The 24,195-nt window shown below is 34.2% G+C and overlaps 1 protein-coding gene across 1 annotated transcript in view; it reads left to right on the top strand.

Moving 5' to 3' along the window:
- The window catches only part of GPM6A (glycoprotein M6A), a 118,605-nt gene extending 95,681 nt beyond the window's left edge, over window positions 1–22,924 (top strand). The window contains exons 4-7 of the mRNA XM_027741595.2: window positions 11,116–11,269; window positions 13,325–13,401; window positions 14,642–14,707; window positions 20,665–22,924. Of these exons, the coding sequence (XP_027597396.1) occupies window positions 11,116–11,269; window positions 13,325–13,401; window positions 14,642–14,707; window positions 20,665–20,817 (450 nt within the window). The 3' untranslated portion in view covers window positions 20,818–22,924. The remainder of the gene's footprint in view (window positions 1–11,115; window positions 11,270–13,324; window positions 13,402–14,641; window positions 14,708–20,664) is intronic.
- Window positions 22,925–24,195: the final 1,271 nt, after the last annotated feature.

The raw sequence follows: 24,195 nt of genomic DNA on the forward strand, positions 1-24,195 counted from the left end.
TTCCCTCAGGGCGGGGAGTTCCACAATGGGTGTGAGGACAGGGGGCACCCTCCTATCTCACAGACCTCTTAACACCCAGTTTATAGTCTGAGGAGTCAGGCTGCTCTGGGCAGATGGTGTAAATAGTCTATGGATAACAGTTTCTGGGAAATGGCATGGAAGGCTATAGAATACACAGTTTTGGGTTACACCCATACAGTGATGAACTGGTCCCAGCTGTTCTAACTAGGACAAGTAGATACTTCCAGTCATACAAAGACTATCAAACTAGTATTTTGTATATCCTGACATTTAAGGTTAAACTGAACACAGATGATGTACACATTGTAAATTGGGGAATATAGCATGTATGCCATCCCTACACAGATGCAACACATTCCACAATAATGCAGTGTTTTTTCATCTTTTTTCAGTTGTTCCTGTCAGGTGCCATTGTATGATTTTGGTACTTTGACTAAGATTGTTTTGAAACCTTTAAATGAATATATAAATAAAAACTGAACACATTTTAAATAAAGAGCAGTTACTGCTTATACCAATACTGCTTTCATCTCCTGGAAAGAAATCTCTAATCTATATTCACTGAGAACCTACTAAGCTAGTTCAAATTTTGTACAGAGCAGCAAAATTTTCAGAACATTAGTTTTCTTCGCAGCTCCCATGAATGCTTGTCCTCAATAGTGCAGCAGAGAAGTACTGCATCCTCTCACAGTTTTGATGTCCTTGCAGTATTAACTGTAATTCTGTCATATGTGTCTAGAAGAAACAAACAGTTAAACGACTATTGTATGGTTAATAATGCTATTGTTATTAATGTTTTTTTTAAATTAATTCCTTCAGCATTTTACTTTCCTTATCAGTAATTTGCAAGGTTTGTATTTTACTTTAAGAAACCTTGGGTTGATTGTGCAGCTAACATTAAGGTTGTATACTGTTTATGATTGCAATTAAAATTAATCCATCAATTATTTTGAGTTAAATACATTCTTGTCATTCATGCTATTGAAAGGGGTTGGCAGATACTAGAAGTTGCAAGAAAGCTTCCTTGTATATCATTTTGAAATAGTAATTTTGTAATTATTAAAATCTAAGCTGTCAAAAACTGAACAGTTGGTTTCTTTTAGCAATATCTTAAAACTAAATGCACACACAGGATATTTGTAATTTTGAAGAATTAAAATTATAAAAATGGTGCCACATCAAGAACACCTTTGTAAAAAATCCAGTTGTATAATTTCACATCTAATTTGTTGATGTATTTCCCGATAGCAATTTAGCAAGAAAAGATCTGAAAATTAAATCCTGCAGCTTTACCATTGTTACCAGTTCCTTCTCCTTAATATTTTGCATGAATAAATTCTTTATGTCTGTGACTAAACCTTTTATGAAGATGGAGACAAAAATCAATTAAAAAATTTGAAGGAGGAAAAGTTTATTTTAACTTTGTATGATAAACTGTATTTCTATATCCGGAAATAAGAAAAGTACCATCTTTCTCTCCTTCTTAGAGATATATTCTTTGAAAAATAGGCTTTTAAGAACACTGTTAGCCAACATCTATCTAGGAACTTTTCATGTGCTCTTCCTGACCTCCCTCCTTAGCTGTAAATAGCTCACTTTCTAGGTCTGCATGGGGAAAAGGAATTTTTTTTGCCTGAAGTAATGCAAAAAGAAATAGTTCAACCTAACCTTTCCCGTTACTGTATAGTTGATTAATCAGCCGATCTGAGCATTCAGAGGCTTAGCATCCAGGTCATGCCAGTGCTGCCATGGACTATAACCTCTTATATCTGAGACAGTGCCTGTGAAAGTGACAGTGAAAAGTCTCATTGGCAACATTTGCAGAATTAATTTACTGTGAAAAGTAAACCAAAAGCAATAAAACAATGCCAGTCTCATTTCAGGAGAGATGGCTTTTAGTCTTCATTTTTCAATGCCAGAACATGCTTTTAGAGTATTAAATAAACAGTTATATATAACTGTACTGCAGCATGATTAGTGAAGAATGGGAGACAGGCCTGAAGCCAACTGTAACACTGTTCACATGTTTGCAATTTAATACTCTCTCTATTTATATTCATCTAACTTGATCATGGAAAGTCTCCTTTACACCTTGCTTTAGAATATCTGTTTTAAGTGTCAAAATGAAAAATAAAAAAAATTAAGAAGGAAACACAATGAGGATTTCTTCCTCATTTTATGCTATGAAATGGGAAAGAAGGATTGGAGTTTTTTATTTCATCAAAAAACATTGTATAAAGACTTCATCCTGACGGTTGTATTTCTATTTCTTTGTATCTTACTTTTTAAAAGAATCTGTGAAGGCTGTAGAGAAAGATGGTTTATATTTTAAATTGCACTGACATATTTCTTCTGTATCTTCAGTGTTTAGGAACTTTTTATTTTAATGACTAGATTTTTTCTGCCTTTGAAAATAATTTTGGCTACCTGAATACCTATGTATTATTTGACCCATAGTTCATGAGTCCTCAAAACATGAATTTCCAAAAATATTTCCAAATTTTATTTTGCAAGAAAAAACGTGGAGGCTGCACAAATGCACAAGTGCTTTGAAAAACCACCTGTGAACTTGTCACTTCATCTTGTCCTTACCAAACCAGTTATTCTAGAGATAATGAAACTGCATCATATTGACATTTGATTCTTTGTGTAATAGGAGGATGAGAGTTCAGTGCAGGCTCATCTGGCTTTCCCACCCAGAACAGATGCATTATTTCTGAATGCAAGAAATGAAGCTCTCATTTCTGGAAATTAGATACCATATCTGAATTATCTGGTGCAAAAATGCTGAGCTGACAGACAGGGAGGCTTTGCCTCTGATTGAATACTGCTCTATCTGAGGAATGCAGAATGCTTCATACCACCATGCTTCTTCATTTATGAGAAATAAAGGACCTTCTCTCCAAGACAGCAGATGTACTTATGGGTCTAGAATCCTTTAATCCAATCAAATAAGGAAAGTGTCTAAAAACCACTTGTCCCCATACACATTAAGCAGTGTATGCCCTAAGTAGTTTGAGGCAGTGACATGGGAAATTGGGCAGATAAGATTCATATGGTGCTCTGGCCTTTTAAAGTGCCTAGTTGAAAAACAGAAACATCAATTATTGCCAGAAATCATCCACCCAGAAGCTAATGGTGAAGTCAATTTTAGAGGGAATATATTGTGACACAGATGTGTTCCACCTAACTAGGAATGTCACTAAGGTTGTCAAGAGAAAGGCCTATGCTCCTTCAGTAGTTAAAGGAGAGAGAGGGTTAGACAGACATTCTCAGATAAGCTGAATTTTTCTGCTAGTGACTATCCTATTTTCTGCAAAGACAATAACCCTCAAGTCTTTAAAGTTATGTCCTTTGTATTAAGTGCATAAATCAACTACCTACATTTAGTTGGATGTATCCTGCTTGGTCCCTTTAATTGGAGTTTAGATGAATAACATTTACTGTCTAAACACTGCTGGAGTTAGTAGTAAAATAAAACATACTAGCAATTTTATAGATTTCTACTAGTCATTTTATCCCTGGATAAGATGACTAACACTAACCAGTGTTAGAATTTCTCTGGAGGACTGGGTTCCTTGCAATCTTCTGCACTTGTTCTTGAAATAGGAAGGACAAGCCCTAGCAATACTTCAGAGTTCAGCTGAGTGGTTGAGAGAAACGTCTTTATGCCATTGCTCTTCCAACTACATAGTTAAGATACATACGGTTACTTAAAAAGAAGAAAGAATGCAAGGGCTTTTTTTCTCTGTTATACTTTGAGAAATTTTTTGCAGTGAGCTCAGAAATTTTTTTGTTATATATTTCTGCTTTTGTTCTGTCTTACTTTTTTAATCTGTCCAGGATTTTTTGTTTTTTTCTTTATTGTATACTTCCAGATTTTCTCACTCAGGGATATCACACTTATAAAATCATACTTTCATCTAATCATTCCTTTTCTCACATAACTTGCCATGTGTTGTATATTCAGTCCTTTTGTGGACTGCAGTGTTCATTATTTCCTTTAATATAGGAGTGTGGCAGACATTATAATATGCCTTACCAGTAGCTCCTCTTGGTCTTACTGCTTGCTGACAGAAATGTCATTGTTAGTGATAAACCAGACAAAAGGTTTTTACTTCAGATTGTACTGCGTGTCTTGCATATCAAGGGCAGATTTTTTTTCTTGACTTGTAAGCTCAGTCAATAAATATCTTTTGTTAACGAAACTGTTTTCTGAAAATGTGCTGCCATACGTTTCTAAAGTGTGCTTGACAGTGGGAGCTGTTACACTTTGTCCATGGGCTTTACCTTTCTATTATGGATCATCATATATTGTTCAAGATGATAGCTTTATTTCCCCTATGTTCAAATAATCCTTCTCAGTTTTAACTTAAATGCTTCATCAGATGATCACTGTTTTCCCTGATCCTTGTTTGCACCTGTCTCCCTTATTATTTTTCAGTACATCTAAACATCTTACTCTCTTATACTTATTTAAACCTTTGAATTTCAGTGATATTATCATAAATTCATTACTTTTTTGGTGCAAGATGTAATCATTATCCATTATTCAGTGGTTTCTAGCCTACTTGTTTTTCAGTTCTCCCACTTAAAGTTACTGTCTACAAAATCCATGGAAACTGTAAACAGTTCTTCGTTCATATGAAGTACATCTTCCTATTGATGTCTTATAAACTCATCTTTGTAAATATTTTTTGGTATCGATTGCCCAGGAAAGAGGTTTTGCACTCCGGATGTAAACCATAAGCTGCCCAGAGTAGTTACATTTTATTTAAGACTTTTTAAAGGTCACATTTTTAAAATTCCTTGGCTGATTATTGTTATTGACTTTCAATGCTTGGCAAGACAGAAAATGAGAAAGAAAGGTCCCTGCCCCTTCATTCTCTCATAGGCTTCTCAAACCCCATTAAGAATATATAAGGAAAGAGCTCATGTTCATATTTTTGACAGCCAAGTATAAACTTTGAGTGACACATCTGTTTAGAGAAGTTATAAGTGTTATTTCTACTTTCTAGTTTAAGCTTCACTGTCTTGTTTCCAAGTACAATCCATGCAAACTTCCTGAACAAAAATCGCAATCTTGGCAGTGTGAAAAATGTAAACCATTTGTATAGTGCAGTCTTTTCCCAGCTGAATGCTATATCTTCTGTGTATAGAAAACTTTGCACCACTGAAGACCACTACAGTATAGATCAGGATTTTTTAAATAGGTTATCAACTATTTGGAAACAAAATACCTGGAAAATTTACTACTAGGACCAGCCTACATTGGCAGGGAGTATGTCATGATGAAACTGATTTTTCATATTTTATGTCCTTGAATTGAATAGTTGTGTGGCCATAGTCTGCAGATCCCATGAAGAAGGAGTATTTAATGAAGATATCTACTCCACATTTTTAAAAAAGCAATTTTAAAGCCAGATTATTTATCTGTAATTACATTTAGATACAAAGCCAATAGCTTAGCTATGTTCCCAGACAGTGTTAGAGAAACACCACTGAAAAGAAAACCAAAACGAGGAGGATAACTTTGAGAATGTGAAAATATATGCATTTTGAGAAAAAGTAATTCCTATCTGGAAGATTGCAAAATTAAATAGCAAGTTCTGATTTTGTTAAGTAGCATTAAAGATCCAAAGATAAATTTCTGTAGGGCTCCAGAAGCCTGTTGGACTACAAAAATTCCACTGTTGCCTGAAGGACATATAAAATAACTAATGCTAACAACTTTTAGCAACGCAATGCTACAAAACCATCACCATTCTAAACAAAATCCAGAAATAAAAGAAAAATTAGACTATTTGGTTTTTGAGGAAGTACCTAACAGACAAATTATATGATCTTCAGGGAAAATCTAGTCTTGCCTTAAGCCATCTTCTTCAAACTGATATTTTATGGATTTTTTTACAAAACATTTCAAAAAGTGAATCAATTTGTTAGAAAATCTTCTCTTTTTATTTCTGAGGTGACGGTGGAAATCTTCTCTCCCACTGCTACCAACAAATCAACAGTGTAAATCAGAAAGGAACCCAGCTTTTTATGTGCGTCTAAATGGTTAGAAAGCAATAGACATAATGCATGGAATATTTTAACCTTGAATTACAAATTTAAAGGAAATTTTAGAAAAATGTATTCACAGATGAAAAAGCAGAAATTAACTGTGAGAATTGCTCCTAGTTTTCACAAAATCAGTTTTTCTTCCATCTAAACTATTTTTAGAAGGAAAATATTTAAAAAACCCTAAACAAAACTGTACCATAAAATGGAATTTCAATTTTCTGACATTTAATAACTTTTTGATAATAGATTTTAACTATCAAAGGAATGTCACACTTTGATAGTATTTAGTATATGGATGAAACCCAAGAAGCCTATGAAAAGAAACTGGGACCAATATTGACTTTTTTTTTTTTTTTGAAGCAGTTGACTTGAATGCAAGCCAAAAAGAATCAACCATATGACAGTAATAGCATACCATGAAATCTATCCATGTTTCAACAAGACTCTTGGAGCTGTGCCTGGGAGTATAATATGTTAGAGAGAGAGAGGGATGAACATGTTTTGAAGAGACAATAATAAATGCCCAACAAGTGATTGTTAGCAATGAGAGTGATATTATAGACCAAGCAGAAGAGACTTTGTAAGTGTGTATTTTCTGTGATTTACAGTGCATTATAGTAGTAATATCAGAACAACAGTCTCTCCCAGCAACATTGTACGTAAAATGCAACAATTTGAAATTTTGCTTCATCTTTTACTTCTCTTGATGAATGAGGCAGGAATTTGGAGATGCTAGTTAGCACAGAAATTAGAATGTTAGAGACCATTTTCTTGTAAGCTTGTCAGCAGTCTTTCTTAAACATATTTAGATTTTATACTGTGTGTGTAATAAGGGGGTCTGTGCATACCAGCAAAAATTGGTTAGGATGGCAAAGGATGATTGTAACATTGATATATCAATGAGTTTAAAGACATCTGTGTAATTCTTTCAGTGTCTGATTTATTTGGGTTTAAATAAATCATAGTATTTTTGGTTCACATTAAACTAAGCAGCAAAGGCTCTTTTAGCTTCTGCATTGTTAAAATATTTTCCAGAGGAATTCAGAAAGTTTCCTACTTGCTCTCTTTCATATTTGCATATGGGGAATTCCACATTTAAGATGATGTTGCAAATAAACATTGGGAAGAAGTTAAAGTATTTATGTAGAGATTATTCTTTAAAAATGCAAAATATTGCAAAAGTCTGCTGGATGAATTCTGAACCTATCAAAAGTAAGAACTAAACACCTGCGGTGTAATAATACAGATGATGAACAGAAACAAAATATCTATTCTTTATACTAATCTGTTGTAAAAGTTTATTGATAAAAGGAGGTTACTTAGTCTGGACTGTAGATGTAAAGTACTAGTCCAAATCATACATTATAAAAAACTTAATGCAAATAAACAATAGGTCTGAGATAGGAATACATGTTAGTACTTTTAAATTTGACTTCCTGTAAACTGAAGAAAGAACCGTGCACTCTATCAGTACAACTTCATCAAGACAAATTTTAGCACGTGAGAAAATATGTGGCAACTGCAATGAATAATTTAAAAAGAGTATGTAAATGTGTTTATGCAGAATGCTCACAGGATAAGGAGACAGTAGCATTACCTCAGAGGAATTTCTTCTAGGAAAAATGAACAAACCTGAGGCAGAAGGCTTGAAAGCCAATGTCACTTATGAACTTGAAGCTGGGCAAAGTGCTAAAGTTAAAAAGTTTTTGTTAATATTGAAATCAAATATGTGGGCAATTGAAAGTGAATGAGATGTTTGAGAGACAGGGCAATTCAGGAAGAAATTGAAAAACTCTTTCCATTCATGCTCTGACTGGCCATCAAATGGTACACAGAGCCTTGCTCTGACATGCAGCTGGGGAAATGCACCCAGAAACACAACCACACAATGCACTGTGGAGGTCAGCTGCTCTACTTCCCAGTATTACATAAGAGAAAGCCAGGCTAACCCTGGGCTCATCTTAGGTGATGTCCAGCACTGACAGGGTTTCATAATGAAGCACAAATAGGCTTTGGGCAGGATGGAGGTACATGATCTCTTTAGATGCAGTTTTGATTTCTGGTAAAAACTGTCAAAAGGAATTTCTGAGGCTGTGAAGAGATTTGGAAGGAACCTCTTAGATCATCTAGCTGGAAGTAAACATTTTGTGTGTGTGTGTGAATGAGCATAAGATAATAAATCTAGATTAAATATAAACGCAACGATGTGTACATCTCTTTACAAGAGCTCATGTAATGGAGTTCATATAAAATAACTATATGATTAGATTGAGAGGAAGTGTAAAAGTAAGTACTGAGTGGTTTGGAACAAAATTAAAATTACATGACGACATGAGTTTTCTGGAATAAATTTTATTTGGGCACTTCTTAATATGTTGGTATGTTTCTGTATTATTTTTCTTGTAAGCAGTAGTGTCTTCATAAAATAAAATGAATGAAGTTTGTTTCCATTTCAGTCCATGTCTCTCTGTAGTAACAGTACCTTCTAAATATGATTTCACCGTCTCTATCCCTAGGGTCACTGAAGCCATCATACAATGTTTCTTCAGGGGTATTAAAATATTTATAACAAAACTAAAACAAGAACAGTGTTTGAAATTTAATGAATGTGCTTTTCATGGGACAAGTACCCATAAATTAGAAAGAAGGAAGGGAAAAATAAAGCAGTAACTGAAATCTTGATCTTATTAAAATAGATAGGATTTGGGTAATGTTTTCTGTGGAAACAGGATTTAAACCAGCTATGACCACCATGAAAACTGTTGTGCTGCATACATACCATTTCAGAATACACTTTGAAATATCTACTTCCTGACATTGATCTGTTTTTGTAAAAAGAAATCTTTCCAGAAGGTTCATGATTTGCCTACTTTAATAATTCATAACTCAGGAAAGCCATTACTGGCACTGAAAGGTTTACATAATCTGGCAAGAAGGTTTTACCAGCCTTGGTGTTGGTACAAGAATATAACCACTACAGAGGTTAAAGATTTGTTTGTTCAAATAATTATTCACTTTAGCTTATTTTTTTTTTTTTGGCAATGTGAAATGAGTATCAAATAGTGAGCTTTCATCTTCATGATTTAGTAGATGAATTTCACTATCACTTCCAGTTTATTTTGGGTTTTCTTAGAGCGAAAATCAAGCTGATCAGAGAAAGTAATTTTCACTATAAACGCAATAGATAGCATACTAAAGAACAAACTGTGATACCTCTTTAAGATGCTGTTTCAGAAATCTTCAGCTTGTCACATAGCAGAACGCTACTTCAAAGGAGAAAGATCCCTTTGAATCTCAGGAGACTGAATTCTGAATTTAATTCCTGAAGTGAACAGACTCCTTAAGCATTCCTTATAAGTTCTCTAGAGCAAAGATGGAAGATTGTAATAGCAGAGAAAATTATCTAAAAAAAGACTTTAGTCTTTCCAGTGTTTTGGTTTTTTGTTTGTTTGGGGTTTTTTTAATAATTCACAATTTCATTCAATTCTAACAAGAATTTATAAATGTGCGAAATTAACCTTTTTCTTACTGTCCTTGCAGCAGGAAATATATTACTGCCCAGATCACATTTCTGTGGTTTGCTTTACTGATATCAGTGGTTGCAGCTTCCAGGCATAGCTCTCGTCTACCAAGTGGTTTAACTTGAAGTTTTGTATTTTAGTTACTCAAAACAAAGGAAGTTTCTGTATTTTTTCCCTCTGTCTTCTTGGTGTTATGCCATGAAATTTAACATGCAATTGGTCACTGGCTCTTCAGCTGGAAGTGACTGAAAGAGGAAAACTGAAGTTCTTCCTTTTCTAAAATATGTTTTTAAAATGAAATCATCACTTGAGCCACTTTTTTCTGAGATAACCAATCAGATTCTTTTTTAAAAAAATAATCCCTTCCATAAACAATCAGGTAATTCTCTCTGAGAAGGCAGCTATCATCTGACAGTTTTCTCCTGCTATTATTTTGTGCCCAAGGCAGATTTTTTTAGAGGCTAATAAACTCTAATTTTTTCCCCACTTTGCTATACCAACGCTTTGTATTATTTCAGCAGGCTTCCTAAGTAAGCAAAGCTACAGGGAGTTTTATCCTTACTACAGAGCAGAAAGTAAAAAGATATTAAATAGGAATTTTAATTCTCATCGTAAGACTGATCTTTTTCCTCCATTTGGTGATAATCACACAATAGAAGGATTCTCAAATCTGTGTGGAGCCCAGTCATAAAAACAGTTATTACATTTCAGTAGTGTAACTAATATAAAAGATTTAGGACTTCATTAAATTATTATGGAAGTGCTACACTGAGAGATATACTAAATTTATTAAATATGACTTGTTTCACGAATTCTAGAAGGCTCAAAAGTAAGGCTTCAGACTTGGTTTTGAAAAACTCATAGAATATAAGCTAGGTTGCTGGTTTTACTTTTAAAGTACTTCTAGAATATAGGCAAATGAAAATTTAAAGTCTGTACTGAGGCAGTCTTCTTTCTTATTTCTTGCTCCTGCCTTAGAAAAAAATGTGTGCAATTCTTTAACTTGATAATAAACTGAGATGTAGCGCTTTAGTCGAAAATTCATAGCCCTGAAGAGAATCTACATTTCTAAGTAATTTTCCAAGTACTTATTTGTAAATGAGTGCCTGAGAATGAACCAGAAGATGTTTCATTAACTTTAACACTGTAATATGGAGAGGAAAAAGAAAAGAAAACAGTAAAAGAACAATAACAAAACAAACAAAAACAAAGAGCATGTACAGAACAGTACTTATTTGTGTTGACTATATTCCCTGCAATAGATGAAATACAATTTCCATTATATCAAGCAAATAAGACACAAAAAAAGTCTACTGTAAGATACTGTATATTTGTTATAGACTTTGCTATCACTTTCTCTATTTAGTCAGTTGACTTTCCAGTGAGGACAGAAACTGACAAAACCAGTCAGAAATGCATTTGTTACTTCTCTGTGGTTCCTTTTTATGCAATGGAGTATCAGTTAAGTTCTGACTTACCACTGGTTTTGTTTTTCTCTTTTCTACTGCAGTTTATTATGCTGACATACATCTTTATGTTGGCCTGGCTTGGCGTTACAGCTTTCACTTCTCTGCCTGTTTACATGTACTTCAACCTGTGGACCATTTGCCGAAATGCCACTGTAGTGGATGGAGCTAATCTCTGCTTGGATCTTCGCCAGTATGGTATGTGAATGAAGAACACTGAATATAAAGCAAGATTTAACAAAATTGTTAAGCATCTCTTTCTATCCTTTTACCCACTAGTCAAGGCAGTGTATGAGAGATGAACTGCATTTCCAGACTTGATAAAATTGAGTCAGCCTTGTCCATCTTCCCAGAGTACTGAAAATTTGGTCTGGGGCTTCTGTTTAATGTCTTCTTTTGAGATTGCTGGAACTTGCCTAAAATGCTTAATTAGTCATTTACCTGAAGAATGACTCTTAAATCTTGTGGTAGGACACTGACTTGGAGATGTGAGGTCCTTGGGTATTATCTGTCTCTGCAGAGGTGAACTGGGACAGGACAAGGTTCATTGCTTTCAAAAGTTTTGATGACGAATGACAATACAAATTGTAACAGTCTAAGAGGCTGTTAGAGAGAGAGAGAGAGAGAGAATGAGAGAGAGGAATGGGGCTAAAACCTGAATGGTGGAGGTTAGAATAGGGTGAGGAATATACACATACTTGTGTTTTGATGGGATGGGAAATTTGGATAAAAAGGGATTTGAATCTTAAAAAGTCTGAGAATTCTTGTGTGAGTAATGGTGATTCAATTCCTCTCTTCCACAAGACTGATTTAATTCTACATGTTCTGGCTTCAATGGTTTCTCTACCCACAGAACTTTGGGTAATCTTACTATCATTAGGCAGTTCCTTGTTTTTCTTTTGTTGCCCTGGTCTAATATAAAATCACAGTAGATTTTAATTGTTATTTTGATATATAAAAGAGACTGTGTTGATTGGGCATGAAACAGTTTCATTCACAGTAAACATTCCAATTAACCTGAAATAAAATATTTGACATTATTGCTTTCAAGAGGGGAAAAAAAGTTGGAATTTTTTATTTTTTGGGTTTTTTTCCTACACTGCATGACAGGTGAGTTGAGAAAGCCATTATCTGTATAGGTCCCGTCAAGAGTATTATTTTTTTATTTTGTTAATATTCATGCCTATTTTTTTATTAATTGTACTTAAAATGTATATAGAACACTAACGTATAAAGTGGGTATAATGTACCTGTTTCCTATAGATTCAGTGCAAAACGGACTGATTATTAATAGGAAAGAACAGTACATTTTTCATGATAATTGAGTTATTACAGTTTTCTTCAAACTAGTCTTTATTATCTGGACATTAACTAAAGGAAGCAAGGTAGCAGATTCTACTTATTCTTGCTGATAGAGAAACTATCATTACAATAAAGTATATATTCGGGCAATGCTATTTTATAACTTGTGAAAGCAGCTTTGTACCCGATCAACATGTCTGAAAAAAATATACAGCAAATTTCTCCACATGAGGGTAGAGAATGTGAACATGGTAAGTGTATATACGGATAAAAATGAAGAATTAAGGTATTTTCAAAACTGCCTGAAAAATTATTACTCACATATTTTTTTCTAGGGCTTTTACTAAATAGATGATGTGGTAGCTCTGTGGCTGAAATTATCGTAGAATCCTAGAATATTTTGTGTTGGAAGAGACCTTAAAGATCATCTGGTTCCAATCCCCAACCATGGGCAGGGACACCTTCTTCTAGATCAGGTTCCTCAGGACTCCATCTGATCTGGTCTTCAAAACTTCCAGGATTAGGTCATCCACCACTTCTCAGGGAAACATGGTCCAGTGCCTCAACACTCTCACGATAAGGAATTTCTTCCCTACATCTAATCTAAACTCTACCCTCTTTCAGTTTAAGCCCTTACTCTTGTTCTATTACCACATGCACTTGTCTAAAGTCATTCTCTGTCTCTCTTGTCAGCCCCTTTTAGTTACTGCAAGGCCGCTGTAAGGTCTCCCCAGAGCCTTCTATTCTTCAGGCTATACAATCCCAAGTGTCTCAGCCTGTCTTCACAGGAGAGTTGCTCCATGCCCCTGATTGTCAACAAAAATCAGATTTTGAACGTTAAAATAAGTTCTTCAAAGAAGCCTAAAATTTGTATTTCTTAGCTTTTCTCATATGAAGTAAGTATATATATAGTAGGAATACTAAGTAATGTGAATATTTATTCTTCTTCAGGTATTGTAACTATTGGGGAGGAAAAGAAGGTTTGCACCTCATCAGAAAGTTTCATCAAGATGTGCGACTCTAATGAGGTGAATAAGTATGATAACATTTTTGGTAAATCCATAGTATATGTTATAGTAGGAAGGAACTGATGTGTGTTTTCTTACTGTTAATATTCTAATTATACTTATGGTGATGAATAAAATCATAGTGAAAACTACAGTCTTTTGCCAAATACCAAATTTAGTCACTGCAATTTCTCCGGCCATTTGTTTTCTAAATACACTTATGGTTCGTTTGTTTGTGATTTTTTAATAATTCCATTATCATCTACTTCGTTACTGAGATGTTTGTGAAAGCTAACACAGTTGCTGCACAATGAATAATCTTTATATTGAATCATTATTGAAGATCTTATGATTACAGTTGTGACAGGAGAGTAAAGATTTCAAATGGATTTGACCAGACCCTGTAGTGTGTTAGGGTGGTAACAGTACACTTTTCTTTGTAGCTTTTCTCTTGGGCAAATGCCACCTGTTTCAGTGCAGCTGAGGTTTCTGGTTTTTTTTTAAATTATAAAAGATGAAGGAGGGACAAAATTACATCTACCTAAAACAAAGGGAGGCTAAAATGTTGATCTCTCTGAAGTTAAAGGGTGCTTTGCTAAATGTTTCACTGGGTCTTACTGTGTTTGAACAAATCTTTGAGTGGAGGTGCACAGTCTGCCCTTATACCTTTTGGCATCTAATACAATGCAACTCTTCCAGTGCAACTCTTCTCTGTGGCTGCTGTGTAAACCAGGTCACTGAAATTAAAAACAAATGTAGTCATTTGATTTGGGATGAGGTGAGGAAGGTGGTTAATTTGGATTATGCAAGTAACCTGGTTTATATTATATCGCTACGAACAAATTCGATCAGCAAATTTGAGAGTAAACAGATCAACATATGAAGATAGAAAGCTATTGCTAACAAGGGGAAAATGGTTTTTTCTCAGGCTGGCTCTCACTCTAGAGAAGCCACCACAAACATAAATCTGTAGGGTAATATTGTAACAAAAAATAAATGTTGTAGTGTTTATATTTAAATAGTTTTCTTAATATTTTATTATTTAAATGGTATGTTTTTAAATAGAGTAATGCTTTGTCTCCAATATGAGTATTGTAACAAAAACAAGCATTTTGTAGTGATGTACATGTTAATTTCTTGGAAATAGTATTCCTAGTCAGGCACCAGGGAGGTAATTATTTGCACTACGTTATTCTGACTTTTGTTCAGTTTCTGTTTGGTGTACAACCATGAAAGTCCCTTTCTTTGTCTCCCTTTACAGCTAAATATGACATTCCACTTGTTCATTGTGGCACTTGCTGGAGCTGGAGCAGCAGTCATTGCTATGGTAAGCTGACCAATACTCTACTCCTCATCTGAAATGCTAATACATTCTGATTCTGACTGAGGATCAGCTGCTCCATTTCCGTACTGTCACTGAATGCTATTACTAAAATATAATTCTGTAATTTAATACTCTTTATTTTTTTCTTTTTTTAAATATATTGATGATTTCCCTTTGAAGTAGAACATCATTATTAGTTTTTTAAATAAAAAACCACCTGTAAGTACATGCTAAGAATTTTTATTATTCTCTTACCGTGTTCATGCAAGTATTTGAATTCACGTGTCTGCCTCATGACCATAGTATTATACTTTTATGATCTGTGATGCTATTTTAGGAGCAGAATATTTTTGTCAGTTCTGTGAATATATGTGAATGTTGTGGGTTTTTTTCTGTCAAGTCTAATTTTTTTGCTTCTTTATAATGAAGATTACTTTAAATTTGATGACATTTTGTCAATGAGAATGTTCCACTGACAAAAAAGTGTAAGAGCTATTACCCTGCTCTTCTGCCTTTTGTCTGCTGTATCTGCTTAAACATAAAGATATTTTTAGACTCGTGATTCTGTACCACTGTAGCTTTGTATTATGCACACTGGAATGGAAAATGAAAAATAACTATTACATGGTACTGATGCATTCATAAGAAAAGTGTTGTTGGTGGTGATTACTATATACTACTTATACTAGTAATTTTCTGTTGAATCCTAGGGCCATGATTTTTTTGTTATCCTCAGAATTGCATTTATAAAAAGGGACAGTCAGAGAATATTCAATGAATCTAGTGTTCCTGTAATATTATTGATTTTTTTTTGTTCTTCCCTTCTTTTTTTTCAGTATTACATGACAACCTGCCAATATAGCAAAGATAGCTAAATTAAAAATAGATATTTTAATGTAATTTTTGTTTCAAGACCACAAATAATAATTATATTAGTAGAATACATGTCATATTAATAATTTAATTGGTTTTCCAATCTGAGATTTGTCTCATTACAGCTGCAAAAATTGTGACCACATAGCTATTATTATAATATATCATTAGTGTCAGGAAAGTTTATCCAAGAGATCATTAGTTTTCCACTGCATTATTGTTTTTAATTATATCAGTGGTAATTATCAAATACTATTTTGTTCAGATAAAAATTCTGCATTTCAAAGAAGAGTTTTGAGTCAGAATAGCCAGCAAAAGGTATTCAATGAAAAGGAACACATCCTCAATGAAAGGAAATTAAGTAGTACATTGAGCCACATAGTTTAAATACATGATACTTTCAATGAAGTTTTAAAAAACACCCTTCAAAGCTCACCATGTCAAAGATGCCATAGATGTGTTATATGAAGAACAAATCCCTTAGGAATTCACTTTGATGGTGCATATTTATTCACATATTTTTTAAGTGTTACCCATACCCAAGTGTGCTTTCTATTGGATTCTGTGACTGTACAGAGTGGCCACAATAACACTGTTTCAACAACAATATAAATTAATGTTCTAAGTGCTGCTAAGTTGTGTAGTGTCCCAATGCTGGTAAATATAAGTTTTATTTAATTTTTGCAACTGTGTTATATATATTTCAATTTTGTAATTGTATTTTTTGCTTTTAACCCATCATTGTGATCTGTTAGGTACCTGGTGAAGACTAGCACATTTCACTCTTTGATGGTGATAATTTCTAAATCCAGCATACCGGGCCACATTTATAGATTGACTAGTGTGCTTCACACTTGACCAATAGCTCAACGACAAGGGACAGGATACGAGGGAAAATTCAGAATTTTGTGATGGGACATGCAGGTTCTTCTTATGGGAAGTTTACTTTCCCAAGGAAAAAGTAATTTAAAGGAGAAAAAATGAATTTTTTGTCCTAAATATCTCATCTAGGAAGAAGAAAAAAGTCCTTTTTTTTTTTTCCCCCAATATCCACACTCAAATTAGTAGATGGAGGTAATGTATCAACAGCGGGCTAGGGCACAGAACAAAATGTGCAGAAGCCATTTAAGTAAGTGGAGAATGAATGCCTTTCACTATATGTGCTGTTGCAAGAATAATCACAAATATGAATTGATAATGTTTCTGTATATCTAGAACAGCAGCAGATCTCCATGTCTGTGAAATTCAACAAGATTTAACAGAAAAATGAGATTAAAATACCAATCCTTTACAAATAAGAAAGCTTGTGAAATTAATACCCTCTTAAAACATTTCTTGCAAACAGTTACTTTAAGCTAGAATAGGTCCATCTGACTAAAGTGGTGAGTGTATTGTATTTATGGCCAGCCTTTAATAGTAGTGCATCATCAATGAGACTGCTGAATAACTGAGTTGGTAAAATCTGCTCTCTGAAATGACATTTTAAGTCATGACATCAATATACTCAGCTATATCCTCACTTCTGGATTTGTAGACGTTTGCAAGTGCTAGATTATTTGATATTTGAAGATTTCTTGAACTCTTTAATGCCAATACGATTCTATGAAATTCACCAAAGAACCAGCTCATTCATAAATGTTAAGGCCATCTCTCTCCAGGATACTTCTCATGAAACTGTATCTTAAAAACATATTTTTTAAAAAATGCAGTTTTTTATTGCAAATCCATGACAAAAATTGTTAATACTTGAAAAAAACATTTAGTCACAAGTCACAATTTCCCCATATCTACTATTTAATCTCTCTCTTGGGCTCAGATTTGGATATGAATGTTAATATTTAATCTGCAAAGAAGAATGCTGATTTGGGGCTCAAAAGGAGAATTGTCCTATGTGTTCGGACTGATGTATAGAAAACCTCATATTTTTTACCGTATGTGTCAGAGAAAGCTTTATTTTGTAGCAAAGGAAGATGTCAAATAGTTTGCTTTGAAAATTTATTATTCTTAGACATCAGGCCAAGATGAAAAAAAACACAAACCCCTGATAGAATGTTGTAATTTATGTCGTAAATGCTTTTTATGATCTTGATCATGGAAAAAATAGCCAGGATTTTGAATCATATTTAATTTGTACAATGTATGATTCTGAAAAGTACTGTTCTTTCTTATGTCTGAATGGATAATAAATGGATACAGAAAAGATCATTGCAGTAATATGTATTAATTTTGCTGTTGTCAATCTTGTGTCTGATAGAAGACAGAAGTTGTTTAAATGTAAAATCTAGCATTCAAAGAGTTCGTTTTAAAGCCAGTATCCATCCCACCTCTGATGTTTTCCCAAAATCACTACAGAAAAACTTAATTATGAGATGCACCTTTTCCCTTTTCAAAAAGTGAGCAATACTCTTTTGCCTGGACTTACACAGAAATTATGTCCTGGAAGATGGAGATGCAGTGAATTCTCCTGAAACAGAAACAAGGGAAAAAAAGTAGTCTAGTCTCTCTCCCCAGTATAATTGTGCTCTTCTGCATGATAGTAGATGCATGCAAAGACAGGAAAAAAGTTATTTAGACTTGGGTCCCGTGGAAGTAATGACGTGTCCTGAATGGAAAACCAAACCAAAACAAAACAAGAACCCTCCTATCCTAGCTGCAATTCGAGTTTGAGAAGGTTGAAGCCAACCTTCACCTTGTGAGGAAATCTAAGGTATGGAAAGACCCTGCACTGTCTTGCATGTCTGTAATTGAAACATCCTGGGGCAGACTGTGGAAGCTGCCCAGCTTCAATTTAAATAAGCCCTGATGGGGCCCCCACTGGCTTGAGGCTATTCAGGTCATGGATTGTGAAGTGCAATTAGACAGCCACTTAGAGATGACCTCCTCAGTGTGACAATGTTATCTAGGAACTTGGTGTTAAACAAAAAAACAGAGGTGGCAGGACTGTTCAAGTATACGTCATTATAAAACTTTGATATGTATTTGAGATTACATGAGCTAAAGTAGTTGTTTCCAGGAAAGTCTTCCTACTTACAGCGAATGTGAACTCCAAGAGTTTTCAATGGTTTTTCTAGCAGTTTGGTTTAGTAACTTTAAAGGAAGGTATGGGCAAAGAATGGGAGTTTAATGAAGGTCAGACTGTGGCCAATGTACCTTCAAAATGGTTTGTCCTTTTTTTTTTAATAAAAAAAAGAAAAATGACAAGTGATACTGCAAGATATTGGGTTTAAATTTGTATCTTACTGAGTGATTACCAAATATTTTGTGAGGATAAGAAATGTTCCTACATCATCCCATTTTCATCACACATTCTTCAGTTGCAAGGTTTTCTGGTAGATGTGTTTTAAAAGGTCAGGAAGATGTGAGTACACTGCTCAAATACCCCACACTTTCAGGATTCTCATGTCTACAATCTGTTTGAGGTTCAGATAGTATTTTTTATTTGAAATCTTGCCCTCAGAGGACCAGCACTCATGTTTCCATTAGATGCAAATTGTAATTGTCTGAGATGACAGAATTAGAATTACTTGCCTATTTCTTTTGATTTTTCTCAAGAATTTTACTATGGAGGAAATTCAAGGCATTTTATTCAGCACAGTGAGGATGCAGCATTAGGGCCTCTCATTTGATCTAGAAATGCCTGATCCAGAAACTACTCATGATGAAAGCTTTTGGAACAGCTGAGTTAGATAGAAGATGCTTCTTTTTCCTGTGTGCTAAATTATGACCAGAAAGTGTCCCAGAGACACATTAATTGCTGCCATATACAACACTTGTACTATCATCACAGGCTGTGCTGCTAATACTGTAGTATAGATATTAAGAAACTCCTAAAGATATGTAGAAACACTCTCTGTACTCTTTTTCCAGGAGGACAGATTCTCTGAACAATTTCTTTCCATTTTGTGGGTCCTCAAGCCAGTCTATACTGCTCAAATAAGGATTAACTTGGAGCTTGCCATAAAACATGAGGACAAAAAAGATACCGAAAATATTTTATCTTCTGGAGGACTTCAGAATGCTTTCCTTGATCTTAATTATCCAGATTAACAAATGCACTTTTGCCTGCACTAATTGGCAAAAATTGCCGACAAACATTTGTGAAAAAGACCAACATTGGCATTTTCAAAAGAAAAAGAACCTATTAAGATGGATCATTCATTTATTATGAATCTAAGATGCTCATATCTACAACAGTGCAACATGAACAGGAGTTGAATTAATTGAAACCCAGTATAACTTCTTGATTTCTTAGGGAGGGGTGGAATCTTTTGGGTTTCAGGAAATTATCCACTGCCTCTGAGGCAGTTGATTAACGTAAATTTAAGAGATTATCTCATCAGAAAGTGTCTGAAAGCCTGCTAGGGAAGGAATAACTGTCCAGAGGGTCCTAGCATAAACCAGTTGAATATCATTATTGAACATTTTTATTTTCTGGAGGAATTCTGGAGGAATTCTGGAGAATTTTCTGCATCCAATTTTTTTGTAGCTATAAGTTGTCACATTTTGCCTACCTGAATTTATTTTTCAATTACTGACAATTTTTTCACAAATTAGCTGGTTAAATAAATAGCTAGTTATAGTTGGAAGAAGTAAGTCATGGCTAAATGGAAAGACTAACTTGAACAAAAAATAAAAAGTAAAACTTTATGTTATCGTATTAGGTATATAACTATAAGACTATAGATATGTTGACCGCATATTTCTATTTTAAGAACTATTTTAACAAATAGTGATTCAGTGGGGAAAAGTCTCCAATAAATAACCAGAAGGCATTTTCATACGTAGATTTGCAGACTAGATGTAACAGTAATGCAGGGATGATTTCTTGATTTTTCAGTTTTTAATTTTTTTTACAAGCCTTGCTGCCAACTACTAGTCATAATAACAGTAACAGCTGCGAGATGACTAATCTGAGGATTAATTAAGTTCAAATTTAAACTTACCATCATGGTGCTGTACTACTTGTTGACTTAAGAATGCCTAGTTCCAGCAGATAAGAACCCAATCTCTGGCTATAACTTTCAAGTTTGAACATGCTCTGTTCTGACTAGATCTATTGGTTCCTAACTCTGTTACCTCTCTTACAGGTCCATTATCTCATGGTCTTGTCTGCCAACTGGGCCTATGTGAAAGATGCTTGCAGAATGCAAAAATATGAGGATATTAAATCAAAGGAGGAACAAGAGCTTCATGATATTCATTCTACTCGCTCTAAAGAGCGGCTCAACGCTTACACATAAGAGAAACCTTGTTTTACTTCCTAACATGTGAATGCTTTGTTGTTTAACTAAAGGCCATCCAACCATTTTAAAAACAATTGAAAGTGCTTCTCACAAAAGATAGTTTGGGTGACTTACATATCACCTACATACAATTCTTGGTTGTCTAGCACTTGGTTTCTTAATTAGTTCTTACTTTGTGTGACCATTCTCTACCACAGAGCTCCTAAATAGCCTTTCCTGAATCCTTTTAAGCTAATTAGTTCTGATAGATCAAGGAAACTAAACTATTGTCAAATACAACTATGTGTTTGATTTTTTTAATCACTTTGTATGTGTTATGCATAACACCTTTTGCATCGTTTCTTATATGTTTTTGGAAAAAAAGTAGCTTTTTATACTTTTTAGTTTTGAGTTAAGTAACTACTTTAACTACAGGTATACTTCAAAGGGACCATTGTACATGGTGTACAATATATTAAGAAAACATTCTGATGACTTTCCTTTATATTTGGAAAATCTGCCAGATGGACCCTGATCAACTTGAATGAAGGTCCTAAGAACGTTTTAAACGCTCAAAGGTGCAATTTCTAAATTTGTAATAGTGGGTAAAAAAAAATGAAAAAAAAAAGCGAAAAAAGGAAAAAAAAGGAAAAAAAAAGAAAAAAGTGCTTCTTATCTTTGTTAACATTGTATTATTATTGATGTTTTTAAAGAATATTCTCTTGTTCCAAGTTCCATGGGTGATAATTCCTGTTTGTATTGTGAGCATGCAGTCCGTGGTGCTAACAATGCATGGCCACTTGCCTTTTGGAGGAATTCAATACCACGGCTACCTGTTAAAAAGTTATGGTATATAGACAACTGTTAATTAAGTGATATAGTTATTCATAGTTTTTTACAGAATGATCTCTCTTTAATTCAATGCTGGTTATGCTAAATTGGAGCTGTTCATGTGATGATGTAAGAAATTACTGCTTGGCTACATTTATGAAAGTAATATATCAAAAATACAGTGACCATAGGAGTCAGATGTCTTTTTACCTGCTTTAAAAATTTAAATGGATTGCACCTGTCTGAACCGTCAAAGATACATTAAAGGAGACTTCCGTAAATGTTATAGCTTGGCTTCTAGCTTTCCTACACATAATGGTTTACCTGTATTATGTTGAAGTAAGGTGAACGACCACTACAGAGCTTATTATTTGAAAGTGTAGCAATATATTTGAACCTTTATTTTGATAGGAAAATGTTATCAGAAAGATAGGTCATCTTAATTTGAAAGAATTACCTATATCAAAAACAGAACAAAAAACCCTATTTAAGAACAGTCGGTATTATTGGACCAAATTTGGTGGATTTTTTTTTTAATTTTGCCTATTTCTAATGCTACAAGAATGCTGTAAAGTGTCTTTTAAAGTGATGTAGCCTGACAAGACATTTTTGTCAGTGTTAAGAATCTTAGGTAGTTTTGTGCACTTATTGGACCATTGTGAATTCTCTCTCAGTGTAAGTGCATTTCTAATAAAACTTATTGAGTAAAACTCTTCTTTGTACTATTACTAGTCATGCATCATCAGTAATTTTTAACAATTCTTGTAGTAAGTAGAAGGTAATACTATAGTTACTTGTGGCATGATAATGCATTAAGTAGTATTAGTTGGTTGACTTTTTTTTTCTTTTTGTTTTCTTTTGATTGTTTTGGGGGTTTTTTGGTTGTGTTTTTGATTTGGGGTTTTGGTTTTGGTTTGTTTTTTTTTACACTTAGGCTGTCCTACAGGGTCAACAGTTTTCTGATAATGTGCAGTACCGGTATTACAGTTCTGCAAAAAGTATTAGGAACCTCTTTTTGGATTCTATATTGTAGTGTTTCAGTTTTGTGTCTTAAAATGTTTGTGCTGATTTTTAAAACTATGTCTTTTAAACTCATGTAATGATGTTAATGCTTTTGGCTCTTCTCTGGTATTAGAGTTTGTATTTTCACAAAGAATGCTTTGTAGCAGGCATTACAATTAATCTGTTTTGTACATAAATGTGCCAACAGCTTGATGGTGGCGTTTTTGAAATGTAGAACAAAGTGCTTGCAAAAATGTAATAAACACACTTGTGTACTTTGTGTTCTTGTTAATTCTTTGTGTAGTTTTCTTTGCCTATACTGAACAAATCATTGTAACCGGAAAGGGAAGAAGCTTGCTTCTTCTGTTAACCTTGCTGTTGTGCAGATTGCTTCAAATATGTCTCTTAATCAGAATTTAGTGTCAGAAATTATATATCCTAAGAATAAGAGAGTAAAATATTTTCTCAGAGCAGAATTTAACGGTCTAGGACAAGCCAGGTAGCATGAGCCATTCTTATATTTTTAACATATCAGTCAAAAGAACAACTGGGCACAACATTACTGCAGTGTCATTTGGAACAGCTCAACAGAAGGTGATCTGACATCAGTTTGAATCTTGCTGAAGATACTGATTGCAGGATGTTACAGTAGCTAATACTATGAAACCTTGATAACAATACTGCTATGTGCATGTAAAGTAAATTAAATGGTTAAGAGAAATCTATAGCTGTGCCAAATAACATGATATCACTAAAGAAGATTATTTAAAATACAGTTCCACAATGTGTTTATTCTTGGTAAACTAGCTGTTATGTAGCTCTTTGTGTGCTTTCTGTGAGAACATGTGCCATAATAGCAAACAATTTTTCAGGAGCAGCACAAGCCAAGGGAGGAGACGAGCTTCCCATAGCACAGCACACCAGTCATAACTGATTCACTTCAAAGTTTGTGCATATTTGGTTTATTCCAGACTCTTCTCTGTTTGTTGACACCCTAAGCTGATTTTTCCTGAGGTAGGCTGCATGGATCTTGATTTCTATAGACTCTTCTGTGCTTAGTCTAAACATCTGACTATTGTGCTTTTCAGAAACAAGAAAACCCATTGTAGATCAATATGTTTGGTGCAGGTTTTTGCTGCACAAAAGGGTGCAGTTAAATTAAAATTTCAGTTTAAGTTTCCAGCCCTAGCTACTCAGTTCTGCATTTTCTTCACAGTTTACTATGCCCCACCAATAGTGCTCATAGCATGTTACAAAACAGATCCAAAAAGTTATTTCAGGTAGAAATCCTTCCCACTCATTTTCCCCCACTCACATCACCTCCTTTTTTTTGAATAAGGTTATTTTCTCCCTCAGCAGGATCATACCAGCGTTTCTGCTTCCAGCACAAGCACATAAAACATTCAATCAGCGTGATTCAGGCAATAGAGCAGTGCACTGCAAATGTGGGGCTGAGTGTTTGTACCAGGGGTAAAGAAAAAGGGAATTTTTAAGCCAGCCTTATTCTTGAAGCCAATGTAACATATAGTTACGTGGTATAGTTAAAAGCAGGAGGCACTGAAA

This window comes from Pipra filicauda, unplaced genomic scaffold (genome assembly GCF_003945595.2).
Source record: "Pipra filicauda isolate LSUMZ 115617 unplaced genomic scaffold, ASM394559v2 scaffold67_size6003252_pilon, whole genome shotgun sequence".
Classification (NCBI taxonomy): Eukaryota; Metazoa; Chordata; class Aves; order Passeriformes; family Pipridae; genus Pipra; species Pipra filicauda.